This window comes from Panthera tigris, chromosome A2 (genome assembly GCF_018350195.1).
Source record: "Panthera tigris isolate Pti1 chromosome A2, P.tigris_Pti1_mat1.1, whole genome shotgun sequence".
NCBI lineage: Eukaryota > Metazoa > Chordata > Mammalia > Carnivora > Felidae > Panthera > Panthera tigris.
Window position 1 is genome coordinate 73,237,455 of NC_056661.1, and position 12,916 is coordinate 73,250,370.

General features: G+C 36.9%; 1 protein-coding gene across 7 annotated transcripts in view; it reads right to left on the minus strand.

Moving 5' to 3' along the window:
* SUGCT (succinyl-CoA:glutarate-CoA transferase) overlaps positions 1-12,916 on the minus strand; it is a 746,174-nt gene that overhangs the window by 689,472 nt on the left and 43,786 nt on the right. For all 7 annotated transcript variants that reach the window (XM_042963790.1, XM_042963765.1, XM_042963780.1 and 4 more), the window contains exon 6: positions 11,206-11,326. In XM_042963790.1, coding sequence (XP_042819724.1) covers positions 11,206-11,326 — 121 coding nt within the window. The remainder of the gene's footprint in view (positions 1-11,205; positions 11,327-12,916) is intronic.

Genomic DNA, 12,916 nt, shown 5'->3' on the forward strand with positions numbered 1-12,916 from the left:
TGCCACATGAACTAAACTGGACTACAAATTTTAGAGGTGAAAAAAAAAAAAAAAAAAGAAATAAAGAAAGAAAAACAAAAACAAAAACCAAACTTGCCCATTGTTATTCCATTTGACTTAACTCTGAGTCTTTCTCTTCTTTCCTTCCTTCCCTTCTTTCTGCCATCCTCCTCCATCCATTCCTCCCTCCTTTCTTTCCTTCCTTCTTTTTCTCTCCTTCAAAATTTTGATGGATTTACAGTGCAGGCAGACTTCTAATTATTCTTTTCTAAGAGATGTGGTTATGCGGTGAATATGCAGAAAATGATGAGAATATATATATACACACACACAGACTAACTCACTCCGGAAGAATCCAACCGCAGCACTGTTTTGTTTTGTATTGCCGTTGCCATGATATGAATGTTGGATGCAGTTGCTACATGATTTGCCATATCCATTTGGGCTCACCCCTCTCGGCTATCAACTCTGAAGCACTATGGAGGCATGGTGATTTCTTTAGTAATCTACAGAAATTTCATTTTAATAACTACTCTCTGTAACATGAACTGTATTTCAACGTCCAGTTTTTTTTTCACTTTTCTGAATGGCTTCATGAAAATATAATTTATACAGCATTAAATCCACCCACCATAAGTACATAAATCAATAGACAGAGTTTTACAACCATCGCCACAATCTAAAAAGTCTCCTCATGCTCATTTGCAGTTAATCCCCTGCTCCCATCTCCAGCTTTAGGCAACCACTGATCTGCTTTCCAGCTTATAAATTTGTCTTTTCCTAGACATTTCACGTAAACGGAATCAGACAATACCTAGTCTTTTGCATCTGGCCTTTTTCATGTAGCTTGATGTTTTCTGAGGTTTACCCATACTGTAGTATGAGTCAATACTACACTCCTTTTGACAGCCGAGTGGATCGCGCTCTTTATCATATGTCTCAAGTCACAGTCAAAGCCAAACCTCATGCCGCTTTTCTCCTATGTCCTTCTTGTGTGCACTAATATGGTTACCATAGATTTTGAACGTTGACCTGTCCTGCATTCCTGGGATGAATCCCACTCGATTGTGATGTATTGTCATTTTATACACTGCTGGATTCAATTTGTTCATATTTTGTGGAGAATTTTTGCTTCCTTGTTCATGAGGGACATTGGTCTTTGGTTTTCTTTTCTTGAAATGTCTTTAGTTTGGAATCAGGGTAATGCTGGCCTCACGAAATGAGTTTGGAAGTATTTCCTGCGTTTCTAATTTCTGGAAGAGGTTGTGTAGAACTGACAGCATTTCTTACTCAGTGTTGGTAAAATTCACCATGAAACCATCTGGGCCTGAAGTTTTCTTTTCTAAAGGGTATTTAACTAAAAATATAATGTCTCTAATAGATATAGCACGATTCACATTAGTTCCTCTTGACTGAGTTTTGGTACTTTGTGTCTTTTAAGGAATTATTCTATTCTATTTTATCTCAATTTTTTAATTCGTGGGCATAGAGTTATTTGTAATATTCTGTTGATATCCTTTCAATGCCTTTGTTGTCAGGAGTGATGGCCCTTCTTTCATTCCTGATACTTTGTATTCCTGACAACTTTGTATCTTCTCTCTTTTTATCTTGGTCAGTATGACTAGAAGTTTATCAGTTGTGTTTTGTTTTTGTTTTTGTTTTTGTTTTTTTGAGTATAGTTGACACACAGTGTTACTTTAGCTTCAGGTGTACCACATAGTGATTGAACTTCTCTATACATTATGCTCACCACAAGTGTAGATACTTTCTGTCACCATGCAATGCTATTACAATATTGTTGATTATATTCCCTACGCTGTGCCTTTTATTCCCATGACTTACTCATTCCATAACTGGAAGTGTGTATCTCCCACTCCCCTTCACGTATTTTGCCCACCCTTTCCCCACCCCCGGCAACCATCAGTTTGTCCTCTGCATTTCTAAGTCTAATTCTGCTTTTGTTTCTTTATTCATTTGTTTTGTATTTTAGATTCCACATATGAGTGAAATCATATGGTGTTTGTCTTTCTCTGATTTTATTTCACTTAGCATAATACTCGAGGTCCATCCATGATATCACAAATGGCAGAGCTCATCCTTTTTTATGGTTGTGCAATTCAGTGTTCAATATTTATAATGAAGTTCTTTGATGACTTAATCAGTATTTGATTCCTACTTATTTTAAAGATTGTTTTTAATGTAATTTGGATCGTATCCCTCTACTGCTTAAATCTTTCCCAGTATGCCATGGCCCTTGCACCCTTATATAGTGTCTTGTCAAGCATCCTGGTTGTTTTTGGTATTTCAGTCACAGTGGTATTCTCTTAGGCTTTTTAAGGTATCTAGGTCCTTCCTACCTCAGGGCCTTTGCACACGGTGTTCTCACTGCCTGAACTGCTCTTCCCCTTGATCCTTGAATGGCTGGCTCTTACTCATATTTTAGGTCTACTAAATGATAACTCCCCAGAAAAGCCTTTGCTGACCATCCCATTTACACTATGCATCCCCTCCTCTATTAATCTCTGTCACAGTACCTTATTTGATTCTTTCATAATAACACAATTTATTAATACATGCCATAGTATTTTTTTAACTTCTTTATAAAATGTCTCTAACGCTAGGCTGTAAGCTCTCAAAAGGCAGAAATCATGTGTGCATTGTTCAACCTGTACACTCAACACAGCCAGGCAATACAGAAGCTCAAGAAACATGCATTGGAGGGGTGGCTGGGTAGCTCAGTCAGTTGAGCAGCCAACTCTTGATTTCAGCTTGGGTTATAATCCCAGGGCTGTGGGATCGAGCCCCACATCTGGCTCCATGCTGGGTGTGGAGTCTGCTTGAGACTCACTCTCTCTCTTTCTCTCTCTCTCTCCCTCCCTCCTTCCCTCTCCAAATTTAAACTAAATTTTTTAAAAGCAATATGCATTGGAGTGGGAGGAGTAAGACAGAAGAAAGTAAGGGAGGGAATTATTTGGGCATTTCTGGATCTTTTGTTATGTCAAATGTAAAAGGGTATACAAGAATAATATAACAAATACACATGCTTATTTGGCAAGCAAGTTGAAGTCTTGTGTCTTGTGTCCCTTCCATGTCCCATATCCCTCCCTTTCCACTCCCCAGGGGTAAGCATTCTCTTAAATTTAGTATTTCTCACTACCATGCAGGTCTTTATATTTTAACCACATTTAAGTGAATTACTAAAAAATATACATGATTTTTATTATTTTAACTCTGCATAAATAGCATCATCCTGCATATCAGTTTTTGTAACTTGCTTTCTTCACTGAATTTTATGTTTGGAAAATGCATCGAATTCATTTCACGTTGTTCTAGCTTATTCTTTCCACTGCTTAATAGTATCCCATTATATTACACACTTATCCATTTTCATATTGAAATACACTTCATCTCATATTTTCACCTTTTGGCTATTAAAAACAATGCTGCTGTGAACATTTTCCATGTCCCCTCATGCACATGTTCAAGACTTTCTACAGGGACATGCCTAAAGGTGAAACTGGAGATCATAGGGTAGACTCATGTACAATCTCAAAGAGCTTGCCAAATTGCTCTCCAACACGGGTATCATTTTCCAACATGGATATCAGTCCTCCAGCAATGTTCATGGATTTCTTTGCTTTATCCACACTTAGTAGTGTCAGACTCTTAAATGTCTTACAATCTCTTCAGTGTGAAATGGAATATTATTTCTGTTTTAATTTGCATTGGTCTAAAAACAACTGAGCCTGAGTAACTTTTTATAGCCAGTCAGGTTTCCTTTTCTGGAGATTGCCTATTTTTCTGCTGAATTGTTTCTTTTTTCTATTTGATTTTAAGGAATTTTTAATATATTCTGGTTATTAATCTTTGGTCCGTTACCTTCTAAGGGTCTGTGATTCATCTTCTTGCTTTTATATGGTGGCTTCTGATGCACAAAAGTTTTTCATTTTAATAAGTAGTGAAGTTTATCAATCTTTTCTTTGTAGTTTATACTTTTCGTATGTTGTCTACAAAATTCTTCCCTGCCCTAAGGTCATAAAGATGCTTTCCTATATTATTTTCTATAAGTTTTAAAGTTTTGCTTTTTATATTTAGGGCATAAATTGACCTCGAACATTATTTTATTATATAGAATAAACTAAAATTTATTCAATTTTTATCTTTCCCCATAAGGATAATTAATGTTCAACCATCAATTATTGTTTACTCTATTCTTTAATGATTTATAGTATAAGTCCTAAAAAAATATGTTTCCATATATATGCCCACATGTTTCTGAGCTCTCTATTCTGTTCCATTGATGTATTTATTTATCCTTGTACTAATATTATGGGTTGCATGTCTTTATATCTAAAAGGGCAAATCTGCCTACCAGGTTCTTCCTTAAAACTGCCTTAACTATTCTTAGCTCTTAAGTAGAGCCCTCAGACTTTTTCTATTTAAAATTTTAAAATGGGTCTAATTCTCTAAAATATTCTCTTTGATATGAGTCCTGAGGTCCCTCCTGAGTACCTATCCCCAAGAGAAATCCTGTAATCTGTCCATACAAGGACAGAGATTAAGAAAATGCCATGGGAGTTGGGGGGTGGTGCCTGGCTAACTCAGTCAGTAGAGCTTGCAACTCTTGATCTTGGGGTTGCGAGTTAAAGCCCCATGATGGGTGTAGAGATTACTTAAAAATAAAATTTTTAAGAAAAAAATAAGAAGATGCCATTGGGGAATTCACAAAAATCAAAAGGGTACTTTGCAAACCGCTTTCCTAATAATAATAATAATAATAATAATAATGATTTATTAAAGGGCAAACAGTGTTCCTACCACAAAATTAGTCTAGTCAATAATATAATGTAATGTTTATCCTTCTAGGAAGAAAAAACAATGAAGTTGATAATAAAAAAAGTAAATATTTTAAAATGTGGTAGAGAGGTATGGCCAACTAATCTTTGACAAAGCAGGAAAGAATATCCAATGAAATGAAGACAGTCTCTTCAGCAAGTGGTACTGGGAAAACTGGACACCGACATACAGAAAAATCAACCTGGACCACTTTCTTGCATCATATACAAAAATAAGCTCCAAATGGATGAAAGACCTCAATGTAAGACAGGAAGCCATCAAAATCCTCGAGAAGAAAGCAGGCAAAAACCTCTTTGACCTTGGCCGCAGCAACTTCTTACTCAACACATCTCTGGAGGCAAGGGAAACAAAAGCAAAAATGAACTATTGGGACCTCATCAAAATTAAAAGCTACTGCACAGCGAAGGAAAAAATCAACAAAACTAAAAGACAACTGACAGAATGGAAGAAGATATTTGCAAATGACAAATATTTGCAAATGAAGATATTTGCAAATGACAAATATTTGGTTAGTATCCAAAATCTATAAAGAACTTATCAAACTCAACACCCAAAAAACAAATAAGCCAGTGAAGAAATGGGCAAAAGACATGAATAGACACTTCTCCAAAGAAGACATCCAGATGGCCAACCAACACATGAAAAAATGCTCCAGATCACTCATCATCAGGGAAATACAAATCGAAACCACAATGAGATACCACCTCACACCTGTCAGAATGGCCAACATTAACAACTCAGGCAACAACAGATGTTGGTGAGGATGCAGAGAAAGAGGATCTCTTGCATTGTTGGTGGGACTGCAAGGGGGTGCAGCCACTCTGGAAAACAGTATGGAGGTTCCTCAAAAAACTAAAAATAGAACTACCCTACGACCCAGCAATTGCACTACTAGGTACTTATCCAAGGGATACAGGTATGCTGTTTCAAAGGGACACATGCACCCCAATATTTGTAGCAGCACTATCAACCATAGCCAAAGTATGGAAAGAACCCAAATGGCCATCGATAGATAAATGGATAAAGAAGATGTGGTATATATATACAATGGAGTATTATTCAGCAATCAAAAAGAATGAAATCTTGCCATTTGCAACTACATGGATGGAACAAGAGGGTATTATGCTAAGCGAAATTAGTCAGAGAAAGACAAATATCATATGACTTCACTCATATGAGGACTTTAAGAGACAAAACAGATAAACATAAGGGAAGGGAAGCAAAAATAATTAAAAAAAACAGGGAGGGGGACAAAACATAAGAGACTCTTAAATATAGAGAATAAACAGAGGGTTACTAGAGGGGTTGTGGGAAGGGGGAGATGGGCTATATGAGTAAGGCACATTAAGAAATCTACTCTTGAAATCATTGTTGCACCATATGCTAACTAACTTGAATGTAAATTTAAAAAATAAATAAAATTAAAAAATAAAATAAAACAGGGGTGCCTGGGTGGTTCAGTCAGGTAAGAGTCTGACTTCGGCTCAGGTCAGGATCTCGCAGTTCACGAGTTCGAGCCCCGCATTGGGCTTCACTGACAGCTCAGAGCCTGGAACCTGCTTCGGATTCTGTGTCTCCCTCTCTCTCTGCCCCTCCCCAGCTCATACTCTCTCTCTCAATAATAAATAAAACATTAAAAAAAATTAAAAATAAATAAAATAAATCCTAGCTCTGAAAAAAAAAAAATAAAATAAAATAAAATAAAATAAAATAAAATAAAATGTGGTAGAGAGGATTTTTAATACTAAATTTTTATAATTAATAACATGCTCAGAAGATGCAAAGGAAAACAGGTACAACCTAAAATTAAAGTGTTAATGGGGCGTCTGGGTGGCTCAGCCGGTTAAGTGTCCGACTTTGGCTCAGGTCATGATCTCACAGTTTGTGGGTTTGAGCCCCACATCAGGCTCTGTGCTGACAGCTCAGAGCCTGGAGCCTGCTTCGGATTCTGTGTCTCCCTCTCTCTCTGTTCCTCCCCTGCTCATGCTCTGTCTCCCTCTCTCCTTCAAAAACAAATTAAAAAAAAAAAAAAACATTAAAATTAAAGTGTTAAGGGAAGTATTATACTTATACAAGTATACAGAAGTAGAGAATGGTCACTTAAAACAAAAACTTAAAAAATATAAATAATGTACTTTAAGAGATTTTTCTCTACCCACTGGTACAAAGGCAACACTAGTTTTCTCAAAAAGTAATTCCTGGGGCACCTGGGTGGCTCAGGTGGTTAAGTGTTCGATTTTGGCTCAGGTCAAGATCTTGCAGTGCGTGAGTTTCAGCCCCGCGTGTGGCTTTGTGCTGACAGCTCAGAGCCTGAAGCCTGTTTCGGATTCTGTGCTTCCTTCTGTCCCTGCCCCTCCCCCACTTGCACTCTGTCTCTCTGTCTCTCTCTCTCTCTCTGTCTTTCTCTCTCTCTCAAAAATAAAGATTAAAAAAAAAAAAAAATTTTTTAAGTAATTCCTAGTGGCTTATAGCTTTTTAAACACTGCCCCCTAATGTTCACACTCTGAAATGATAAGAGGACCTTGCTAACAAAAATAATCTGGTCCTTCCTCCCCTGTGATCAGTCTAGCATTTTTGTCCTGCAGACCAGATTTCACATACTGAGGCAATCTCAACCACACAACTGTCAGAGTGCATTAAAGTAAATCTCTCAACCATTCTAAGATTACTCTCATCAGCAATAAGGCCAACATGTGAGTGAGAACAGACTATTTGGGCTTGGACAGCACTGACAGAACAGCAATGCCACTGGGAAACATCAGGAAAGTCTAGGATCCCAATCATAACGTGCAACTTTAGACTGATCTAATCAGTCTTATTAAAAAATATCAAAAACAAACACTGATTACCAAGAATATCAAACTTTTAAAAAAGAGATGACCCTTACTTTATATACACAAATTCATGACTCATAAATGACCTTTGCTTCCAAAAGAATCTGTTGAAATTTAAGCTCCCTGATGAGCAAACTTGTTCATGACTTCCACCACTGAAAATATGATTAACAACAAATGAAAGAGAAGAGCAAGGATATGTTATTCTCAAGTCAAGCTGTTCGGTGTCTTATGGTCGCAAAGTCCGTGTCATTACTTAACAATGATATATGTCTAAGTTTGGAAAGCATAGGGCACTTAATATTTAGTCAAGAGGCCTGAGTTTTAAACCCATCTGCCATTAAATATCTGTATGACCAGAGGTCCCTTAGATGTTCTGGACCTGTTTCCTTATCAGGAAATAAAGGAGAATGCACTGAATGGATGTTATTCTAATGATTGGCAGGAGATGGGGATGTAAAGGATTACAGAATTATGGAAGGTATTTTTCCAGACTACAAATGCTTTTCCCCATCACTTCTTTATTTCCCCATCTGTAACACTGAAAAGAATATGAAATCCCCATTCTCCCCATAGCTGAGAATTTCTGAATTATATAGTCTATCTCCAAGGCCCTTTGCCACACCAAAATGTTAATACGGGATCTGAGAACTGGAAGAAAACACAGAGATTCTCTAATCACAAGCCAAGGCCCAGAAGAACTCTTGGCTCTAAACATTTAGTTATAGTATGTGGAACTTTGAGAACTGTGAGGCTCCCCATGTGGATTATTAGCATTTTATTAGGCTGAGGGATATGGTAAAATACATTATTATTCCCAAACTTTACCCCTCTTGAAATCCACACCTTGCCATGTGACTCTGTAGTTCCTGCCACGTAGAGTAGAATATATTTTGATCACACATTGGTAGTGGCCTTTGGCCATATGACTTTCCTTGACCAAAGTAAAGTAAGCAAATCAGATGCGAGCACATGCTTTAAATGTGCTTGTGAAGTTGGGCTTGTTCTCTGTACGCTTGCCTTTCACTATGAGAAGATGCATTTGGTAGCCACTGATCCAAGGAGTATAAGAGACATGGAGAACAGGCCAGGCGCCCAACATAAAACTTGGAGCCCAATCTAACCAGTCATAGATCAGCCAAATCGCAGCCAACCCAAATTCATGAGAATGAGAAATAAAGACTTACTGTCATATGAGATTTTGCATTTGCCAATTACATAGCATTTTTATGATAACAGGATAATTCAGAAGATAATATTTTACCTATTTTAATAATTCAGACTTCAACATTTCCATTGGACTGTGATATTTTAGGGAAAAATCTTTCCCTCTCGGACACATATAAATATTGTCATACAGATACAAAAACAAAAGTGTAATTACAGGTCTATAAAATAGCACATCTAAGAAAGACTATGTACAGACTCTGTCTCTCATGCTGATTCAGTAGAGAAGTTAATGATCATTGGGCCCTTCATCCTCTCTAATATGTCAAACATTGCAGTTATAGCCTAATTTATATGAAAATAGCACCACAAAACTATACCATGAAAAGCACTATTTTTACTAAAGCAATATGTCATAGCCAAAGTATTATTGTATCCCAAGTAACCCGAATGCATAGAAACAGAAGTATTTTGGTTATTACTTTATGACTAACAGATATCTTTAATCCTATCACTCTTCAACTACCTCTACCATGACTACTCTAATTCAGGCCACCAACATCTCTAGCCTGGACTAGTTCAATAGCTTCACAATTGTTCTTCCACTTCTACCCTTGTCTTCTACAATCTTTTTCTCAACACAGTAGCTAAACTCATCCTTTAAAAAAAAAAATGTCACATCATATCATTCTTCTGCTCAAAACACTCCATTGGCTTATTCACTTATTCAAAATAAAAGTCAAACTCCTTCAGTAAGAGTCACCCTGAACTCTTCATGATCGTGCTAACCAACATCTCCCTGATTTTCTTCCTATTACATTCCTCTTGGCTCACTCTGCCTTGCTGGTCCTCAAACATGCCCAGCACATTCCTGCCTCAGGTCCTTTGCACTTGCTGTTTTATTTTTATTTTTTTTATGTTTATTTATTTCTGAGACAGAGAGAGACAGAGCATGAGTGGGAGAGGGGCAGAGAGAGAGAGGGAGACACAGAATCTGAAGCAGGCTCCAGGCTCTGAGCTGTCAGCACAGCTCACAAACTGTGAGATCATGACCTGAGCCAAAGTCGGTCGCTCAACCCACTGAGCCAACCAGGTGCCCCTGCACTTGCTGTTTTTCTTTCCTGAAACCATCTTTGCCAATATCTACATGATTCACTCCTTTACTTCATCCAGGTCTCTGCTCAAATGTCACCTTATCAAGGGAAACTTCTCTTACTTCCAAGCATAAAATAGCTCCTCCTTACCTCATCCCCCTCGCCGTACTTTATTTCTCTTTTGCCCTTATCACTACTGGGTTCAATTATAAAAGACAAAAACAAAAGAATGTTTTTGTTTCTGTATTTACTATCTATCTCCCTAACCTATAATGCAAACCTCAATGAAAGTATAAATATGTGTTATTCAGTGCTACATCCCAGGACCTTAGAATACTGCCTGGCAAATCATAGGCCTGCAGTAAATATTTAGAAGATGAATGAATAAAGACTGAAAATATTAAGAAAGTTTTCTGACAAAAACTATCAATGTAACTTGGAATTTTCAGAGCCACCTCTCTATATTGCATCCCTAATTAATACACAATTGCTTATAAAATAGAAAACTTAACTAATATAATGACTTTTTTCTTTTGGACCTAAAGACACACATGCACACACACGCGCGCACACACACACACACACACACACACACACACACACACACACAATGTTCACCGGCTCAACAATCTGGAAGACTATATATAAAGCACTCTTTTCCTTCACCTGGCTTAACGCTTTTGAATATATTAAAGGGATATGTTGGGATCCTGTGCTATCTTTTTTTTTAATGTTTTTATTTTTATTTTGAGACAGAGAGAGACAGAGCATGAACAGGGGAGGGGGAGACACAGAATCTGAAGCAGGCTCCAGGCTCTGAGCTGTCAGCACACAGCCCGACACGGGGCTCTAACTCACAGAGTGTGAGATCATGACCTGAGCTGAAGTCAGACACTCAACCAACTGAGCCACCCAGGCACCCCGAGACCCTGTGCTATCTTAAAGCCAACTAATATTTCACCTATATTTCTATGTATTAATTAATAACAGTACTTCGTAAATGTTTGTAGAATATCAGTAGAAAAATGGGCAAAAAACTACAGACATACAATACAAGAAGAAATACAAACAGCCAATCAAAGCATGAAAATCTTCATTTAGGTTAATGTTCTTTAACAATGAGTTGGGGGTGAGGGCAAGGGAGAACGGAATCACTTCAGGAAAGCCAACACTAGCAAGAGGTTTCTTACGTACATAAAGAAACCCAATAACTGAAAAGTCTACTCACTGGGGAGGGTGTGGGGTACAGATACCTGTGATGGAACAATAGATGATGTGAGGAGCAATCTTGTCTATATCTTCATATCCTAGGCCCATTTCAGACAGTTTGCCAGGGACATAGTTTTCCACAAACACATCACAAACAGCTGCAAGCTGAGGAAAGAGGTGAAGATGAGTCAGACTTCTTCAGGGACCTTCCAGACTTTCAACAAGCCCCCACATGACACAATTCTAATTTCAGTAAACACAGTTGATCTTCACTTTGTAATAGTCCAGAAAAACAACAAGAAAAGTAGAATTACAAAGTAGAATTAAATAAACACAAAGGCTCTGGTCAACTACTTGAGATATTACTGCCAATAAAACAATGGCCATTAAAATATTCGGTAAGTACTGTGGCATTAAGTGGATTCTGCTTATGTTAAATATAAGAAATATCTAGGTTACTTGGTCCCAACATATTCTCAGAAGTTTCAGTAGGAAAGGTAAAATATATGTATAAAAATATATGAAAAACATCTTCTAAACCCTTTATAAAAAACTAAATATGATGTTTTTTGCTATTCATCATGGTCACTATGTAATGTTTGTTCCTCATTACAACCTGAACATATAGGTGTTTAATACATGTAAACATGATTCAGAAATGTCTTCATACTTTTCAGATGCTTCCTTTCCAAAGAGTTCTAAATGTATTTAATGAATCATTTAAATATATATATTCATATTAATATAATATATACATATATACATATATATAATATATATAAATATGCATATTAAACCATAGCTCAGTGAATCAGTAAGTCAGAAACAAGACCCAGATTTTGATTCCCAGATCACTGCAATCCGAATTAGAGGGCAATGAACCACTGTAAACCTTAACCTTAAATTTTCAAAATTTCAATTGTGACTACACATCTTTTAAGGTATGTTTTAAAGTCATCCAAAAATTATACTATTTCACCCAGAGAAATTCATTACAGTAATCCTTTTTTTTAAAGAATTTATTTTTAAGTAATCTCTATACCCAACGTGGGGCTCGAACCTACAATCCCAAGATCAAGAATCACATACTCCACCAGCCAGGTGCCCCCATTACAGTAATTCTTGAACATATTCAAGTGCCTAATAACTATTCAACAATTTTTTTAATTGCCATGGTGACATAGACTTAAATATATCCACGCATACAAACTAATGTAATAGAGTAAGACTCTAGATAAAAGATGGGCAAACTTTTTCCATAAAAGGTCAAATAGTAAATATTTCAGCCTTTGAAGGCCACATACATTCCCTGTCAGATACTCTTCTTTATTTTCCTTCAGCAATCTTTAAAAATGTAAAATCGATTCTTAGTCCAAGGACCATACAGAAACAAACCTGATATGACCCACATTATCTACAAACCTCTGCTCTAGATTAAAAAGACCGAATTAGCATCAACTTTAGATGGAAACATGTAAATAAACTGAATGCCTATATGTTACTGTGTCACTGAGTTTGGAATATATATATGGAATTGTCAGATTTAACAAAATTTGGAGGGAGGGGATCTCAGGAAACATCTCAAGGAAATAAGCTGTCATCCTCCAGAGCTCCTGAAACAGTGGCACCAGGAGCCAGGTAAACACTTCTCTAGAGAGAAATGATAAATATATTAAGACATAGGACAGAGATAGAAAGGTTGAAGTATGCACTCCAAATCTCAAGCCATATAGGTGTCTTTCCAAATTTCAGGTA